This window comes from Herpailurus yagouaroundi, unplaced genomic scaffold (assembly GCF_014898765.1).
Source record: "Herpailurus yagouaroundi ecotype Mexico unplaced genomic scaffold, PumYag 201, whole genome shotgun sequence".
Lineage (NCBI taxonomy): Eukaryota > Metazoa > Chordata > Mammalia > Carnivora > Felidae > Herpailurus > Herpailurus yagouaroundi.
In genome coordinates this window covers 7,097,981-7,117,562 of record NW_024412432.1, presented here as the reverse complement: position 1 = coordinate 7,117,562, position 19,582 = coordinate 7,097,981, and the positions used below count along the sequence as shown (strand labels likewise).

Below are 19,582 nucleotides of genomic sequence, written 5' to 3'. Positions count from 1 at the left end.
ACACACACACACACACACACACACACACACACACACACACACACACAGCCCCGAGGAGCTGTGAGCCTGACACATTACCTACAGGAGCCTAAGAAAAGGCTTCATGTCTTTCTCCCCATCTTCTCTACAGGGTGTTGCTCCCCTAGCCTCAGAGGCAGGGGGGCCGAGAAACTTTTAAAGACGCTTCTGCTTTTAGAATGTTTCTTATTGTTGTTCTAGGTTCTAAGGATCCTTGGGGCAAGGCAGTCGGCTAAGAAGGTTAAGAACCTTAAATGGAGTTTTTAACCCCTGAAACTAATGAAACATCATGTCCACTATACTTCAAAAAAACATTAATTAACGGGACACCTTGGTAGCTCAGTCAGTTGAGCACCTGCCTCTTGATTTTGGGGCCCAAGTCAGGATGCCAGGGTCATGGGATGGAGTCCCCCATTAGGCTCCACACTGAGCGTGGAGCCCACTTAAGATTTTCTCTCTCCTTCTGCCCCTCTCCCCTTCTCACTCTCTCTCACTCACAAAAAAAGTAAATAAAACATTAATTAAGAAAGAAAAAGAGCCTTGGGGCACCTGGGTGGTTCAGTCGGTTAAGCGTCCCACTTCGGCTCAGGTCATGATCTCACAGTTCGTGAGTTCAAGCCCCGCGTCAGGCTCTGCGCTGACAGCTTAGAGCCTGGAGCCTGCTTTGGATTCTGTGTCTCCCCCTCTCCCTCTGCCCTTCCTCTGCCTGTGCGCTCTCTCTCTCTCTCTTAAAAATAAACATTTTTAAAAAAAGAAAAGAAAGAGGAACGCAGCTCTGTGCCCAGTTTCTAGAAGATGCCAGAAGCTCAAAGGGTTGTGGCAAGCCCAGCAGTTCCAGGGAGCCTCTCGTGGGGAGTGGGAGGGGTGGCTCTGCTTTTCACTGGTTTGGCCTCAGCTGCTCTTGCAGGCCCTAGGAGGAGGCCGCTGCTGTCTCACACCAGAGCGGCCTCTTGGTGGGAGGCCTCAGAGCTACTCAGAAGACACATTTCACAGAGAAAGTGAAGAGCTGCCTGCTCAGGATGTGAGGAGTGAAACCGGTGTGGGCTGCTTTCTGGCGGCTGACTGCCCTGGATGAGGATTTGTTGTCATTTCCTTTGCTCAGAGACACTCTCCTGAGAGGTTTACTGCCAATTCCCCACCCTCCCAAAAGTGCGGGCAGACTCCCACTCATGTTTGGGTTGAGATCTCTTCTTTTTAAATGTTTATTTTTGAGACAGCACAAGTGAGGGAGGGAGGGAGGGAGTGGCAGAGAGAGGGGGACAGAGAATCAGAAGCAGGTTCTTTGCTGATGGCAGTGAGCCGGATGTGGGGCTTGAACTCAAGAACCTCAAGATCACGACCTGAGCCGAAGCTGGACGCTCACCCGACTGGAGGGAGATGGTCAGGGGGAAAGAAAGGAGGCTGGGTTACAGGACAGGTCTCCAGGTGTTCCCAGCAGCATCTGGAATAGGGGTCAAAACCCCGTGGCTCAGGCTCCATCCCTAGAGATTCTCATTCAGCAGGTCTGCATTTTTTATCATACTCCCCGTTATTCCAAGGCAGTACGCCTGCACCTAAGAACCCTGAGCCCCCACATTCTCCTTGAATGACCCAAAAGATGGTGTTTTACCTGGAAGAGCAGAGGCCCAAGGCTCCTACCTGCTTTTGCAGCTTTTCCAAGCCTCAATTTGTCCATGAATTTTTTAAGGGGCAGGGGGAGGGTATTACAATGCTTCATTCATAGTGTTCTCAGGAGCGTTAAGCAAGATCAAATGATTTGAAAGCTCCTGATCATTATGTAATAGTTTCCCTCCCTCCCTAATATCACTCTCAAACCTCTCCATTGCCTTCTCACTATTGAACCACGAGAGCCAATCCTCTGAACCATGCAGATTCTGGGGAACTGTTTCAAACACCCCGAAAGCATAAGAGAACCTTCGTGCTCTAACTAGCAGACACGTTCCGGTGCTCAGTTCACCAGGCTCTCACATCCACAACGAACCCGGAGCAAAAGTCTGCCCACGGAAGGCAATGAATGCACAAAGGCTAAACAGTAATTCTGTCTCCTCCAGGCTTCTTTCCTGTCTTCCCTCTCCCTCCTGCCATCTGCAGCTCCCCCATCAAAATCTCAGCAGAGAGGCTACAGAAGACTGTTCTCAAACATCTCACAGAGAAACCCGGACAGTCCCCAGTTTACCAACACCTGGCCTGACAACAACTATGTATCCACATGGTGGCCTGGCCACAGCTCCCCACCACCACCACCCCAGAACTGAAGCCACTGTACCCAGAGATCCCTTCCCACCACATGAGGGGGTTCTGCCCAGTCCTGACACTGAAGCTGTGCTTTCAATGGAGTACCTGGGGTGCCTGGGTGGCTCAGTTGGTTGAGTGTCTGGCTCTTGATTTCAGCTTAGGCCATGATCTCACCGTTTGTGAGTTCGAGCCCCACATTGGGCTCTGCACTGATACTGCGAAGCCTGCTTGGGATTCTCTCTCTCCCTCTCTGTGCCCCTCCCCTGCGTGCACTCTCTCTCTAAAAATACATAAATAAAGCTGAAAAAAAAGACTTTCACAAGTGAAATAAATAAACGGGGTACCACGAGATGTGTGAGACGTGCCATGCATGCAGATAGCACCTGGAATGCATGAAGTGCTCACTAAGTGATAGGATCATGTGACACACGGCGCAGCCCTGCAGAAGAGCACCTCCCCTCGCCCCCCTCTGACTCCTCCCCTGGTGCCTGCTCCTTCAGGTGCTGGGGAAATGCTGGGTGGTGCTCCAAGATGTCACCTGTAGAATCAATAGTACAATTTCCCATTTTATCATGGTTTACAGCTTTTGGAGTAACTACAGGCATAACAATACATGGTTATTATTGAGCACCTACTATGGGTCATGCAACATCCAAAGTGTCTCACAACATTGATTTGGTTATTCCTCATAGCTTTCTCCTAAGAGGAAGCAATCTACCTTTTTATTGGAGGAAACTGAGGCACAGAGGGGTTAACTCATTGAATGATGGTAAAATGATAGAAGCTGGAGAGACCGGGTTGCAAATCCAGGTCTGTATTTTTTAAAATAATGCATTAGCCATGCAGGTTCTCAGACTTCAGAGAACATCAGATTCACCTGGCAGCTTCTCAAAACACAAGTTTCTGATTCAGTAAGTCTGGGGTGCAGCCCAAGAATCTGAATTTCTGGCAAGTTCCCAGGCAATGCTGATGCTGGTCTAAAGACCCTACTTTGAGAATCACTGGATTAGAGCATTTAACCCTCAACTGCGCATTAGCACTGCCTGGGAAAGATTTAGTTCTGCCAATATCTAGATCCCTCATCCCAGATTCTGATTTTTTAAATAAGTTTATTGAGATATAATCCACATACCATAAAATTCACCCTTTTAGATCATATACTTCAGTGGTCTTTAATATAATTCACAAAATTAAGAAAAATAAAATATTTTCATCACCCCAGAAGGAACCAGCCTCCCATTACTTGCCCTCATCTTCTCCACTCCCAGTCCTAGGCAATCACTAATCTACTTTCCGTCTGTAAGGATTTGCCTATTCTTGACATTTCATACCGATAGCATCATACAATGTGTGGCCTTTTATGCCTGGCTTCTTTCCACTTAGCTTCATGTTTTCTTTCTTTTTTTTTTTTTTTTTTAATGTTTATTTATTTATTTTTGAGAAAGAGAGAGAGAGTGCTAGCAGGGGAGGGGCAGAGAGAGAGAGGGAGACAGACTCCCAAGCAGGCTCTACACTGCCAACATAGAGCCCGACACAGGGCTCAAACTCATGAACTGTGAGATCATGACCTGAGCCAAAACCAAGAATCAGACACTTAACCGACTGAGCCCCCCAGGTGCCCAAGCTTCATGTTTTCCAGGTCCATCCGTGCTGTGGCACGTAGCACTACTTTCCTCTGGATGGCTGAACAATACTCCATTGCGTGGATATTCCTCTTTCTTTTATCTGTTCAGCAGTTGATGGGCATTGTAGCTATGATGAATAATGATATGAACATTTGTGTCCGTGTTTTTGTGAGAACCCGGATTCTGGTTTAATTGGATTTGGGGGTGGGTCCACAGCTTGGTAGTTTTTAAAAGCTTCCCCAGGTGGTTCTAATGTGCAGGTCAGTTCTGAGAACCACTGGATTAGAACCTTATTACTCAAAGTGTGATCCACGGGCCTGCAGCACAGCCTCACCAGGGAGCTGATGAGGAACATGGACTCTTGGGGCCCCTGGGTGGCTCAGTCAGTTGAGCATCTGACTCTTGGTTTCGGCTCAGGTTATGATCCCAGGGTCCTGAGATCCAGCCCCGTGTCAGGCTCTGTGCTAAGCAGAGCCTGCTGAAGATTCTCTCCCTCCCTCCCTCCCTCCCTCCCTCCCTGTCTCTCTTCCTTTGCCCCTCTCCCCCACTTATGCTCTTTTTCACTCTAAAAAAAGAAATATGGACTCTGATGCCCCACCCCAATCTAGCAAATCACAATCCACATTCTGACAGGATTTCCGGGTAATTCACATGCTCACAGAAGTGTGAGAGGCACTCGTGTAGGGAGCTCTCTGGGTCCTTACCCACCAAATGTAATGCTGTTTCTCTGACAAAATATGTACCAAATTCTGGGAAAGAAATTTGTCAGGGACTGCCTTTAGCCCCTGCAAACAATCCTGTACAAAGTTGAGGGTGAAGAGTGTTCACCCTCTACAGTGTCCCCAGTTGAGCCTCTACAGTGTCCCCAGTCTACAGTTGAGCCTCTACAGTGTCCCCAGGGCATGGCATAAAGCAGATGTGACAGATTCATTGACTGGAACTCCTGAGCCCCCGAGCCCTTCAGCTCATCCCGTGTGCCCTCGGGGAACCAGCACCGCAGGAGCGGCGGCACCTAGAAAACACACTGCAGAAAGGAAGCTCAAATGGTGGCTGTCAGTGTTGGGGATCCCCTGGGGTTTGGAGCAGGAGGGAAAAGCAGAGTTTCTGCACTGGGCTCCATTCCCAGGCAGCAGATCTCAGAGCCAGGGCTCTCAAACCTGATGGGTGGCTCTGGGCCAGCTGACAACTAGCAGCAGCACATTCATGTCTTAAAAGCACACTAGGGAATTCCTAGGCATCAGTCACCTGCCTCCCTCCCTGTTCCCAGGGCAGGTGAAGCAGGAAAGGAGGGAGCAAACCACCTCCAACCCAGGAAACGAAATCAGGGCCTTGCTTTGCCAGCAAAGACCATTACAACGCAGTGCCAAGTGGACAGAGCTAGAAGCAGGTGCCCACCCCTGAGCTTAAGAGATTTAGAACCCTTCAGAGTCAACGGGCCTGGGCTCTTGAACCAACAGGTGCTCAAAAATCTTTCGTCATCAGTGGAGGGGGAAGTAGTCGTGGTCACTGCTGCGACTACCACCCATGGATGGTCAGTGTGCCTGGTATGACTAAGCACTGCCCAGCAGGTATCACCGATCACATTTTAAACAAAAACAAAGTCGGGGCTCAGGGTTTAAGTGCTTTGTTCCAGGCCACGCTGCTAGTAAGTGACAGATCAAGACTCAAAGCCAAGCCTTTCACTTCCAAAGCCCATGCTCATTAACACTCAACCACACTGAGGCAAACGAGTCTCGCCCAAATCCCTGTCCCCTCCATTGTACAGATGAGAAGGCGGAAGCCAGACCTGTCTGAGGTCACGCAGCTGTGTCAGAACAGGTGATATCTTTCCTTCTCCTTGAAGAACAAGGATGGTTATGGAACAATGAAGGAACAAAGGGTTCCGACAGAACTCAGATAAGTACAAGTATGAGGGATCAGATGTCCTCATGAGGGAGATGGGGATAGCCTGACCTAACAAAGTGCAGGTGCAAGGACTCCGTCACCTCTGGAAGGTCCCCAACACATGATGGTTTGATTTATAGTATTTTTTAAAATTTTTTTTAACGTTTATTTATTTTTGAGACAGAGAGAGACAGAGCATGAATGGGGGAGGGGCAGAGAGAGAGGGAGACACAGAATCGGAAGCAGGCTCCAGGCTCTGAGCCATCAGCCCAGAGCCCGACGGGGGGCTCGAACTCACAGACCGCGAGATCGTGACCTGAGCTGAAGTCGGACACTTAACTGACTGAGCCACCCAGGCACACCGATTTATAGTATTTTTAATGTAGGATGAGTTTATCAGGGTGTAGCCCCATCATAAGTCAAGGAAGATCTGTACAGTGCCACTTGTCCTGCCCACTGAAGCCTCTGGGTCTTTGGAAACATCCACAGAAGACGGGGAGAGGTTCCTCTGATGTGCCTGGTGGGCCCATCTAATGATAGGATTACCACACTGACCTCTTCCCTCGCTGCCAGCTAATGAGCACACCCTAAAATGTGCAAAACAAACCCCCCAGTTGGCAGGGTTTTTCTCCTTCTTCCCCCTCTTTTCAATTCTGTTTTTGCCTTTATTTGACTCCATCCATCAGCAGATCCCCTCACACATGATAGAACAATATGTATGCAAAAGAACCAATTAATGGCCTAAGTTATTCTTTGTTAGAGATCCTAGAATTTCACTAAGGATCTTCAAAGCTATGCTAAACCCCTCCCAAGAAGGGCTTACTGAGGTGCCTCTAAAAGGTCTATCTATGGAGTGTTTCCCTTTCCTACTCTCTCCCCCTACACTGTGTGTGGCCAGCAGCCATCAAACTCTCCTCTGCTGCCTCTCTCACAATGGCTGAGCCCTCTGTTCCTGCCCCATCATCTCCTCCCAGTCTCCTTCATCCACCCTCCACTCCAGCCTTGTGTAACTTCTCCTCCACAGTGTCTTCCACTTTCCTGCCTTGGTCTCTTACTCAGAATGTCCTTTCACCGCCTTGCTCCCCCAGCAGCCAGACTCGCCCCTCTTTCGGGGTCCCCTCCAGCATTTTATTTGTACTTCCCTCTTGGTCTCTATCACAAAATACAAATCTCCCGAGGATAGGAATCAGGCCTTATCAATTGATCCAGGAAACATTTTTTTAATACATTGGATCTTTAGCAGATACAAAGATAAATAGAACCTAGTTCCTCCCTTCAGAGAGATCTGATCTAGTACAGATACGTACATAAAAATCTACAGTAAAATGGGTCATGATGCATCTTGTTTTGCTTTGTCTCAAAACTCCCATCTACCAACTCCCTCAATCATGAGAAAAGATTCATTCAGACTAACTAAATGTCTTTTTTTTTTTTTTTTTTTTTTTTGGGACAGAGAGAGACAGAGCATGAACGGGGGAGGGGCAGAGAGAGAGGGAGGCACAGAATCGGAAACAGGCTCCAGGCTCTGAGCCATCAGCCCAGAGCCTGACGCGGGGCTCGAACTCCCGGACCACGAGATCATGACCTGGCTGAAGTCAGATGCTTAACCGACTGCGCCACCCAGGCGGCCCTAAATGTCTTTAAATTATCCCTTGACAGGAACCAGATGATTTTATTAAAGGAGGAACAGAAGAGTCCCAAAAGCTTAGGCTCCAAAAATAGTTTGTCAGTTTCTCAAAACGTTCTGCATAGTTACCCAGTGATCCGAAAACTCCACTTCTAGGTGTGAACCTAAAAGAACTGTCCGTAGAAAAGCTTTTATATGGATATTCCTAGCAGCATTATTCATAATACAAGAGCGAACAACCCAAATGTCCATCAACTGATGAGTGGATAAACAAAATGTGATCTATCCAAATAATGGAGTATTTAGGCATAGAAAGAAATGAAGTAGTGATAAATGCTGCAACATGGATGAACCTTGAAAACACTACCTTAAGTGAAAGAAGCCAGGCACCAGAGGCCACATAGCTTCTGATTCTGTTTATATAAATGTCCAGAATGGGTGAATCCATAAGCACAGAAAGTAAACCAGCAGTTGCCAAGGTCTAGGGAGAGCGGGGGAATGGGGAGTGACTATTAATGGATGCAAGGTTTCTTTCAGGGCTGGGGGGGGGGGGGGGATGATAAAAATGTTCTGGAATTAGAGAGTGGTGATGGTTGTGTGACTTTGTGAATTATACTAAAAATCACTAAATGTATACTTTAAAAGAGTGAATTTTGTGGTACATGATCTCAATTTTTAAAATAATTTAAAACAACAACAAAATATGTGCAGGCCTCAACTAGACACAGAGCCCCAAACCCTCTGCCTCTTCCTCTCCAGCTGTCATGTGCACAGACAGACTTGGACATGCTGATTCCAGAGGCCATCAGGTATCCTTATATACCAGTTCCCAAATACCACAAGAGACCCACTGATGCTTTGAGGTGAAGATGGTTGTGGGAGGGTCTTGATACATGTTCTCATTCACAGTATTGTGTAGTTAATCTCATCCAAGGGCTTTCAATACTATGCTTCTGAAACGATCTGCCTGGGACGGAGGGGTCTCCCAGGATACAGGACTGTCAACTGGTCACCCAAGCTCCTGGGAAGTAGTGAGCAGTGGGTGAAAGGTCTCCAGTCCCCAGTCCCAACTCTGGTCCCTGCCAACAACCACAGCTTCTCTATTTTTACCTGTTTTTCTCTAAAGCCTACTAGGGTTTGTCTACACATCTGCTTGAGGAAAAGAGCTCTGTGGATAAAAAAGGATTTGAAAAAGATTGTCCAAGCCATCATTCTGATCCTTGTCAGCCAAAGCCAGGAGGTCCAGAAACTTAGCATCTTCAGAGACAGGTGTCTAAAGCAGGCGGCAGAATTCGGGGTTGGGGGCTGACAGAGCAAAAGGTCACCTGAATGAGCTCCCGGGGCCAGCAGTGCTGATACCCTGGGCAGGGCTGGCCCGGCTCTTGCCTGCATCCATCACCACCATTCTTCCAATGAGCAAATGTGTCTCAAAGAGGAGAATCTGGAACTCGGTGGAAAGATCTCAGATTTGAAGCTCTTTTGAAACCTGAGAGCTTTATGGGTGGTTTCTGAAGTCCTGTCCAGTACTGACTTTCCATGATCCTAGGCTCCAACAACATTCTACCCACAAACATTTGGCTCTCATCTCTGTAGGCTGAAGGCTTCTTATTTCGAACACCTGTGACTCTGCCAAAGCTTTCCTCCTCTGGTTGTGTGAGCACATTCAGCCCACATTCAGAGTAAGCCAGAGAGTATGAACTCTGCCTTCTGAAGTGGCCTTCCACCAAAATGAATGGGTAATTGGTAGACAAACAGCCCGGGTCCTTTGTTGGTCAGTGGGAGAACTCGGAGGGATGCTCTACAGCATGATAGAGTTCCTCAGAGTACAGCTGACTGAGCACAACTGCCCTCAGGAGTGACCTGCTCAACAATATGCCCTGTATTGTTTGCTGTACCATCTCTCTTCCCCAATTCCCTACTGGTATGTCCAGAAACCACATCCTAAAGAAACTACTTGAACTCAACTCTTCTCAAGGTCTGCTTCTGAGGGAGACACCCAACCAAAAACAGATTCTGTGACATGTTGAATGGAAATAACAATGCTAAAAACAAACAAGCAGCCCACAGCAATTCTATGGGCATCACCCAAAGTGGAGCTCAGGCTTGGTTGGGCCAACAGTGGTTGGGAGTCAGCCTGCACAATGCACTACACTTATAATTCCCTTTAATATAATAAAAAGGACTGAATTAAAAGAAATGATTATGCAGCTATTTGCAAAACATAAATGGTTCCATGGATGCTTTTAAAACCTGTGATTCAATGAATAAAAGCTACTCACTTATAAAAGGCCTGGTTCTCCACCCCACACTTCCAAAGATGTTTGCAGGCAGCTGGTGTTGAAGTATGGAATGCCAACATGGCTTTTTTCTAATAAAAAAGACAAAACAAGACAACAACAGGCATGTTAAACATAGTTTATGTTTTTCATGTTGCATCCCACCACCTACTAAACAAATTGAAAGTAATTTATGCATTACTATGGTCTTAAAAGTGTTGTTGGGGCACCTGGGTGGCTCAGTTGGTTGAGCATCCAACTCTTGATTTCGGCTCAGGTCATGATCCCAGGGTTATGGGATCAAGCCCCATGTCAGGCTCTATGCTGAGCACAGAGCCTGTTTAGGATTCTTTCTCTCTCTCCTTCTGCCCCTTCCTACCCCTGCTTGCATGCACTTTCTCTTTCTCTAAAACAAAAAAATAAATAAATAAAAGTGTTTTTGAAATGGTGTCTCCCCTTCCCTCACCCTTTGGAGACATCATGAATCTATCTGGGCCCTGTTTCTAACAAAAACAACAGCCTCACAATCCTTATCAACACTCCAGGAATCACTCACCTCTCGGTCAGACTTGGATTCCTTTAAAAATTTATTTGCCATCCTTGAATAACCAGTGCTTGTACTGAAAACTAGGGTTAAGAAAATCTGCAGACTTCCAGACCCAGCTCTGAGGCTCAAAGTTTCTGTAATGGCCTCCTCTCAAATGTGTTCCCTGATGAACCCAACCTACAACTGGTAACTTCTTTATTTGAAGACTCCTGGGGAGTATGGACTCTATTCATGAAACTGTAGACAGCAGTCATTGATTAGCCAGCTTTGGAAGTATTCTTTGCTTGTTTCATAAATCTATATTTTGGCAGATTACAGAGGTAGGAGGTGGTTCCATTTTATTTTATTTTAATTTTAAATTCCAATTAGTTAACATAGAGTGTAATATTAGTTTCAGGAGGAGGCTCCATTTTCGATTTCTCAAAGTCTATCCAAGGATATTTTTTTACACAGCAGTATATGGTCCAGCATTGCTCACTGACTTTGGTCTTTAAATGTGTAAACCCACTATCTGTTTACCTCTCAGATGTTCAGCATAGAGCTTCCATTAGCATCATTAAATTTCAAAGCGGTGGTGCCCTGGGGCTACAACACTAAAGGCACATTTTATGCCTGTGTCTCGCTCACACGCATGCACACACGCACACACAACTACAGGTAATTCAAAAGCAGTATCTGACCTCCTTCTGGGTGCCAATCACGTAAAATGTCTTCCCTTCAAACTTCAATTTGCAGACATCTGGCCTAAGAAAAGAAAATCTCTTTGGGTGAGATGCAAACAAAAAAAACAAAAAACAACAACCCTGGCAGCTAACCAAGGTACCTGGGTTTCCCAGAGGAATCTGGCTGACTCACAAATACCAAGCAGACTGCAATGAAACAAGATATTATCTTATCATCAGTGAAGGCCTAATGAGCACCAAAAAGCCCCCAAGTGAATTATACAGCAATTTTCTTCCCAAGAGAGGATCCAGAGGCAGCTCAGAATTATTTATTCCATTTTTTACAGTCAAGCTGCCTCTTTCTTCCAAGGAGCTCTGGGGGTTTCGTGAACATTAACGACCAAAACAATATTAACTGGCCAGCCCACTTTGCAAGGTAGGAAGAATGTGATCATTTCAGGTTCGGGTAATGAAACGACACGGACTCACAGTATCTGTCTCTCTCACCCTTTCATATCCATCAAGGAACACACACGACATTGCAAAATTTTCATTTCTGCTCTCTCTGTTCATGAAAGAATAGTTTTATTAGAGATTTAGATGTTCAAAATTGTGAGGACAACTTGACACATTGTACTCAGAAGAGTGATGTCTGGTTTTATCTTTTTTTTTTTTTTAAATTTGTTTTTTTCAACGTTTATTTATTTTTGGGACAGAGAGAGACAGAGCATGAACGGGGGAGGGGCAGAGAGAGAGAGAGACACAGAATCGGAAACAGGCTCCAGGCTCTGAGCCATCAGCCCAGAGCCTGACGCGGGGCTCGAACTCCCGGACCGCGGGATGGTGACCTAGCTGAAGTCGGACGCTTAACCGACTGCGCCACCCAGGCGCCCCTGTCTGGTTTTATCTTAAGGAGCTGCTCAGTTAAAATCTGCCTGAAACAGGGACCCTAGGTCACCTCCTTGGTGAGAAGATATATGTAAAGAGAAGAGACAATTCTATTTCTATTCCTTTGATCTAATTCCTAGGAGACTGATATGTGCCCCTGTGCTTTTCCTGGGGGAAAAAGAACAGTGTGGTCACATTAAGCGGTTCAAACTTAGGAGAGCATTTGCAAGAGTGACAGAGTTCAATGGATGTTAAAAAAACAAAACAAAACAAAACTAGGATTAACGTAGAAATCAAATTTGTTTTAGAAACATGTCCACAGCTGTTCCAAACACACGTGCCTAACTAGAGGCTGGAAAGGGGTGGGGAAGACATCAAGCACCCCACCATGAACTCCAAGATGCACAACCCAGAAACAAATGGTCCGGGGATTGTCCATCTCAATTCTTCTGTGGACCCAGGAAGAAACAGAAGCCCAAAGGGCAGAGACTTGCAATTAATCTGCCCTGGACACCTGTCAGGTTCTCCCCTATCTACTTCAGAGTTCAAGCCATTCAGAAACCTGACAATCCAGGTTGTGGTCCTAGGGTAGGATTGGAGAATTCCCCAAATTTTCCATGCTTCCCAAAGTCAGTAGGAATTCCTAGGGAGCTTATTCTGGAATGGCCTGAAGGGTGATTAATAAATATCCTTCTTTACAACGTGCGGAAAACACAGAGAAGAAAACTATTCACCCCACCATGCTACCCATACACAAAATGTCACAGTTCATGAATCCCACCACTCATGACACTGTTGCATCTGATTCTCCTCCATCTCCCCTCCTCCCTGGAAGGCAGCCAGAAATAACTGACTCCCACCTTATGGATGAGTACACAGAGATTCAGAAAAGCCAAGAGGTTTATTACAGGTAAGTTTTGAGAATGCTCAGTGTGGAAAAAGAGAACAAGTGGGCAAGGAGGGGAGCTGAAAGTAGGAACTGAACAAAAGGCAATGATAAAGAGGTCAAGGAAGAGATTGGTGAAATTGGGGATCTCAGAAAGAGAGGGCTGGTCATAAGGAAGAGAAAGTGGTGCAGGAGCGGAGTGGACATTAACTGGCTAAAGCTAACCCAGCAGAGAAGGTTTGAGGGGGGGGGGGGGCCCCCCTGCCAGGAGGACAGTGCACAAAGAGAGGGTGTTGATACGATAAACGGGTGCTAGAAGGAATCCTGAAGGTAACAGAACCTGGAAACCAAGGTTCAGGTAAGTATAAGAGCATTTCCAGCCCAAGACTGAAGATGGATGCCCACTGACCCGTCAAGAACAACTTCAGACCACAGGGGTGAGCCCACCACCCAGTGAGACAGGATGGGGATGACAAACCTCTCAAGGGCCATCAGGGAAGAAACCAAATCAGGCTGAAGGTATGAACAACACTGAGCCTTTACAATATTCCACATACATTCAGCCTTCTCGCTCTTTGCCCAAACCATCCTCCTCCCTGATTCAACCCAGCAGGTGCTGCTGGTCATGTACCCTGCTCCACCCTCCCACTTCTGTACTGATGTGACTCAAGGTGACATGTTCATACAGATGATGCTCTTCTCAGCTGCAAGAGGTGGGTCTTGATTTGACCAACCCAGTCATGGCGTCCCCACTCTTCTCAGAAGGATTGGTTTAAGTAGGTGCGTGTAACCTAATCCTAGCCTATTAGATACATGGGAAGTCTCCTACAGGGGTTTTTGTTAAAAAAGTGATCATTGTTTTAATAGGAGACACATGGAAGGGGTGCTCTCCTCCAGGTAATGGGTATTGCTGTATGAAGATGGGATGAACAGAGTTGCATGTGTGGCCATCTTATGAGCATGAACCTGGAGACAACAGCCACTCCCCTGGGATGACAGAGAAGAAAATGGGAGACCCAGATCCTTCATGGTGTTGTCAGGTAGTTAAGTTAAAGGATCATGGAAATGCCTGACCTCTGGAACTTTTGCTATGTGACATAACCTCTTATCTGTAAGCCACTGTGAGGAGATAGTTCTGTTACTTTGAGCCAAAAGCATCTTCACTGATATACTGGATACCATAGGATGAGTCTGCAACAAGGATTTAACAGAAGACAATTGGAGAGAAGTGAGCAGAAGACGGTCCTGAGTTATTCAAGTGAACTTGCACCTTTACCCTGCCCTGACCAACCCTAGGGTCACCCCTCTGGCCAGACCAGCAGCTACTGGTGAGGAAACACTGGACACTTTCTCTTTGGAGACAGAGCTCCTGAGCCCAAGACACACTCTAGGTCTCCTGAGGTCTAGGGCAACCTAGATTGGCTTTTATTTATAGATGAATAATCCCTTCATAATGACTCTCCACAGCAAAGAAATGAATTCTAAGCATTCTACCAGACATTTCCAATACACATTCCCAAAGGGGTTCCCCTTTCTCCAGACATTTACAAACAAACAAACAAACAAACAAACAAACAAACAAATCAAAGGCTGGGAAAGAAAAACAAGATTAAGAAAAATGGTAAGCCAGTTTCCCAAAGAAGTACTTACCATTTTATCAAATGGATTCTCTTATTTCCCTGAAATACCACAAAACCTGCTGCAGTGAATCCTAAAAATGTTGTTGTGCCTGTTGAATCCTGAAAAAAAAAAAAAACAGAAACAAAAACATCTAGATTGAGAAATATAAAATAAATGATAAATGGTATGCTCATTCATCTTCCTCCTGGGTTAATTTCAGGTTAATTCCATTGATTATAGCAATAAACTAAGTTTCTAGATGGGACTTCCAAGGATAATACTTCTAAAATCTAGGGAAGGTCTGGGAATATGTAGCTTTTTCCTTCTACCTCTCCAGGAACATCCTGGAAAAATACAGATTAGTCACAAACTACTATGTCTATTTCTAACTGTGTCCTGGGGCCACCTGAGTGCTCAGATCTGCCCTGTAATGTGGGCAAACTATTCTCAGTCATCAAGAGCCCCAAAACCAAAGAGGCTATGAAACCAAAGCCCTGAATATCTAATTTAACTTCATTCAATTCCACATAATATTTCTGGCAATTTTAACATAAAGAAAGGTCCAGAAATGCCTACTTTGCTTCTAGCCTCAACCAGAAAAATTAAGCATAGATCACTAAAGGCAAAGGAAAGACAATAACAAAAATCAAGTCCATTTCCAAGTAACAAGTAAAACAAACAGAGAGGCTCAAAATTGTAGATTAAATCTAATTTGCTAAATGGAATAAACTGATTTATACCATTACTAGGAAGAGGATCCTGGCCAGTACGCTAAAATAATTGCATGGGCAGAGCAAGAAGCCCATGCCAATGTGAACAAGTACCTGCTGTAGTCATCTGGAGAGCCTGCTCTGCACCCCCACAGATCCTGAGGTGATTGGGCGGCAGAAGTAGATGAAGCTACCCAGGTGCTTCTAATGAACAGCCTGCACTAAAAGCTATTGACCTAGTACTTTTTTTTTTTTAATTTTTTTTTTTCAACGTTTATTTATTTTTGGGACAGAGAGAGACAGAGCATGAACGGGGGAGGGGCAGAGAGAGAGGAAAACACAGAATCGGAAACAGGCTCCAGGCTCTGAGCCATCAGCCCAGAGCCTGACGCGGGGCTCGAACTCATAGACCGCGAGATCGTGACCTGGCTGAAGTCGGACACTTAACCGACTGCGCCACCCAGGCGCCCCTGACCTAGTACTTTATCAAACACTGTTAGCTGGTACCATATGGGTAAAGAAATGTTCCGGTAGGACTCAAGAACTTACCTTTAAGAGCCTGGCTGATATAAATGCTTAGTTTAGGATTCTAGTTAGTGTCTGGTTGATGCGTGGCTAGTGTAGGGTACGGAAAGAAGAAAGCTGCTTTCACGGACCATTTCTGGAAAATGTGTGCATCATCTTGGGGGCTTGTTAAAAAAGCATATTCCCCCACTGCACCCCCAGAGATTCTGATTCAGTAGCTCTGGGGTGGACCCCAAGTGATTCTAATACATGCTTAAGAAAAATACTGTCAAACGATACGAACAACGGAAACAGGAAAAACAATTATTCCTAATGTCAGAATATAATCTTAAGTCTTTTTTTTCTTCTACCGTCCCGATTTTCAAGAGTTCGTTGTTGCTGACAATGGTCTTGAAAATCTGTCGGGATCCCATAACTTCTCAGGGGTAGAATCATCCACTTGATGGATAGATGGATGAATCATATGTGTTAATTGAGGAAAACTTGGCCACTACATAGCAATTAGCAAGCTATTGGGAGGCTAAAATGGAGAAAATCAACTACCAGAACACGACACTGCAGCCTACTGTTGTCCCTTCCAATTAGGGGCAATGGATCAGGCTGTAGAAATATCCTGCATACCAATTAACTCTCTTGTGGGCAAAACAATCATTATATGTTGGCCTGCTATGAGGGGCACTCACCTTGCATGGGTGGGGGTCCACCCCATAGGTTTCCAAAGTGTGAGCTTTCAGGAGTAAGTTAAATTCAGCAACAGGTGGGCTCTGGCCTCTAAAATCACACGAGAATAGTTTAGGGTGTTAATACAGAAGATTATAGAAACATAGAATCCCTTCATTCAATAAAATGTGATATCCTAAACTAAAAAAAGAGAGACATCCCTACATAAATGGTAATCAGTAAGACTGATCACTATTTCTCACCATGAAGAGCCCTTTGCTAAGAAACCTAAGCTCATGTTCCCTGGCTAATTGTTTCATAATAAACCTACATGTACTCTGAGGACTCCAGTGACCTGTACAGTTAATCGACATTATCAAGTTACCAATAAGTAAGCCTTGCAAATTCAATCTTAATATGAAATAGAAGTCAGCATCTGTTCTTTCCTGCTCACTTAAAAAGATTATACAGGGTAAATACCATTCCTTTTTGCTCAGGGTAAAATACAGGCAATCCTGTTACCCTACCAACAAGCCTGAACAAAGCCATCTGGTGGGACAAACTGTCAACCATTCCACTGGAAAGCTCTGGATTTTGAAAGGAAATCTCAGCCACTAATCCTAGCAGTGTCCTCCAGGGTGGTAAACAAGGTCTTGGCCTCAGCAAGGGAGAAAGGGGCTGCAATACAGATGGCTGTAAAGCCTTTTGGGGCTAAATTCCAAAGCAGGATGGTGCAGCATTCCAAAGACTCCACTTTGACTAATGTTAATATCCCACATGTATCTTCGAGAATCCAAACCGTTCCCTAAGGATAAATATGTAACCCTAACAACCAAGTAGAGTTTGCTAAAGAAAACAACAGGAATGTGTTTTTATTTCCAAAACCTAAGATTACATTGTAATATTAAATCTATTTCCACCCATGCTTCCCCCCATAGATGTATTTCCTCCCCTAGCCATCAAGACAACTAAATCATCGTGCCTCTAAATCAAAACAGTATGCCATCTACCTTCTCCCTAAAGCCTTTTGAGATCTTCTCTTTACCCTGAGTGACTGAAATTCCACTATGATATGTCTAAGGAGTATCTTTACTCATCATGATCAGCACTGTGGGGATACTTTTAATCCAATGATTCATTTTTCTTTGGCTATTTCTTTTCATCTCTTCCCAACCTCCTTCCTCACCAACTTTTATTTCTTTTCTTTCTCTTCTCACCTTTGAGAGACCAAAGTAAATGGATATTGAACCCCCTAGGTCTATCCTCCATGCCTTATAACCTTTGTTTCATTCTCTAAATCATTCTTTTTGTACATTCTTTATCATTTCTTAATTCCAACTTCCAACTTGCTCATTTATTCTTCAGCTGCATGCATTTTGCTTTTATTCCCGTTTATGAGTTTTTTAAATATAAATATTGCATTTCCAATGTAATATCTAATTGGCTCTGGAAATAGCTGCCTATTCTTATTTTATGCAATAAATTCCTTTTATTCCTCTGAGGAAAAAAAACACATGGTTTCCTTTAAAATCCAATCCTGTTTACACCGTTAATGCTGTTTTCTTGGTGATGGTCTTCGGTTTACTGAGTCAGAATCTCTCATTCACGGAGTTGGTTTCCTTAAGTGTTTGGCAATTCATGGATGGGCATTCGTTTTTATATTTGATATTATTTAATGCAGTGACCTCTAGAGGTTGTAGGGAAGGAGTGGGTGGTGGGGCATGCCATCTGGGAAGAGTGTGTGTTAGTAACTTGATTTTAAACTGAAAGTTGTAGTTTCTCCAAGTGTTGCTCACACACAGGGTACTTCCAGCCCAAGCCCCGCTATTGCCCATGAGGAACCAGAGAAAGAGGTCAAAGCTTCCCAACTGTGCCAAATGTAGTTTTGCACTCACCATGATGGCCAACCTGGGTATCTGTTGCCTGAAGCACCCAGAACCACTCCTACCCTACATATGTATTTAACCTGAATTTGCTCCATCTATTTCCCGTCTTCCAGAGACACTGTAGGACTTCTGATCCAAAAATGGTCCACAAATGGTATACTTTCCTGCATCTGCTTTCTAGTACTTTTTCTATTATCCATAGGGACTTGGAGAGGGAAGAAAAGGTAGCCATATGTGTTCTTTTCAAAGAAGAAATAATTTTTAATTCATCCTTTACAGAACATATTTCTGAGGGATTGACTCAAACACCTGCTTTAAGAAAATAAAGTCTTTCTAAAGCCTTTCAGGCTTTCCTCTTCTTTGGTCTTAGTGTTCTAAAGTTTTGCCATGATATATATAAAAACAGCATCTTTATTCATCCTGATCAGCACTGTATTGGCCCTTTCAATACAATTCCTATCTTTCTTTGATTCTTTTCAAGTCACAGTCACTGTTAATTATTTCTCTTCCTGATACCATAACAATAGGTTCAGAAAAGTCACCAACTATATTGATGAGGAAGGGAAAAGGGATTTGGGGGAAAGTTTTCTCAAAACATGCAGGTATTTCTCCATAGCTCTCGTGCAAGTTCCAGTAGTAATAGCTTCTCTTTCACTGAAAAATAAGTCATTAAATCCAAATATTGGATGCCATTTCCTTCCCTGCCACACATTCTCACTCGCTCACTCACCCAGAGGCTCATAGCACCCTCTGACGAGGGGCAAAGCACAGAGCTAAGCCATCCGGCATCTGGTAGCCCTCAATGCAGAACTTCAGTCTAATGGCCCAGATGGAGGCCAAAGGGAACCAGGACCCCAGGGCCAGAGCCAAAGTAGCCCAGGCCATTAGCTCTGCTGGGGATAATCCTGCTTGACATGAAAGGGCTCTACTCCGTCCCACACTAATAAGAGCTCCTCCTCGCTCCTGAGAGCTGGCCATTCTCCCCAGTGGTTACATTGTCAGCACCTCTGAATAAAGAACATGGTGTTTATTCTTAAAATCCAAGTTTGGTTTTAAAGCAGACCCCTCTTTTCTATTCAGTCTGGGAACACGTTAACCATGAAAGGTTGTAATTTGGAAGTTCACATTGGAAAATGAATGGGTTCTGCTCGCCTGGGTGGTCTGACCACTTTCCTGTCCTTTGTAAATCTGACAGGCATCTGATTTCTAGTTGCAAACACTCAACCACAGATGGAAGCAGGTGCAGTGCCACACAGCTCCAGAGGAGGGGCTGCCATTAAACTCAAAGACCTCTACTCACTGGGAGATCACATCCAGGGTGTGAAATGGGAAGCCCTAGTACAGGAAAAGATTTCAGCAACAGGTGCAAAAAAAAAACAAACAAACAAAAAGGACTTCTATGTAGAATTTGGTTTAAACTCCAACAAAACAATAAACAATAAAATTTAAAAAAATTTTTTTTCAACGTTTATTTATTTTTGGGACAGAGAGAGACAGAGCATGAACGGGGGAGGGGCAGAGAGAGAGGGAGAC

At 44.9% G+C, this 19,582-nt stretch overlaps 1 protein-coding gene across 2 annotated transcripts in view; it reads right to left on the bottom strand.

The window, feature by feature from the left end:
• The window catches only part of FRMD3 (FERM domain containing 3), a 306,916-nt gene that overhangs the window by 74,906 nt on the left and 212,428 nt on the right, over positions 1–19,582 (bottom strand). For both annotated transcript variants that reach the window (XM_040450325.1, XM_040450324.1), the window contains exons 7-10: positions 16,187–16,274; positions 14,299–14,387; positions 10,893–10,956; positions 9,669–9,757 (exon numbers count right to left, since the gene is read on the bottom strand). In XM_040450325.1, the coding sequence (XP_040306259.1) occupies positions 9,669–9,757; positions 10,893–10,956; positions 14,299–14,387; positions 16,187–16,274 (330 nt within the window). The remainder of the gene's footprint in view (positions 1–9,668; positions 9,758–10,892; positions 10,957–14,298; positions 14,388–16,186; positions 16,275–19,582) is intronic.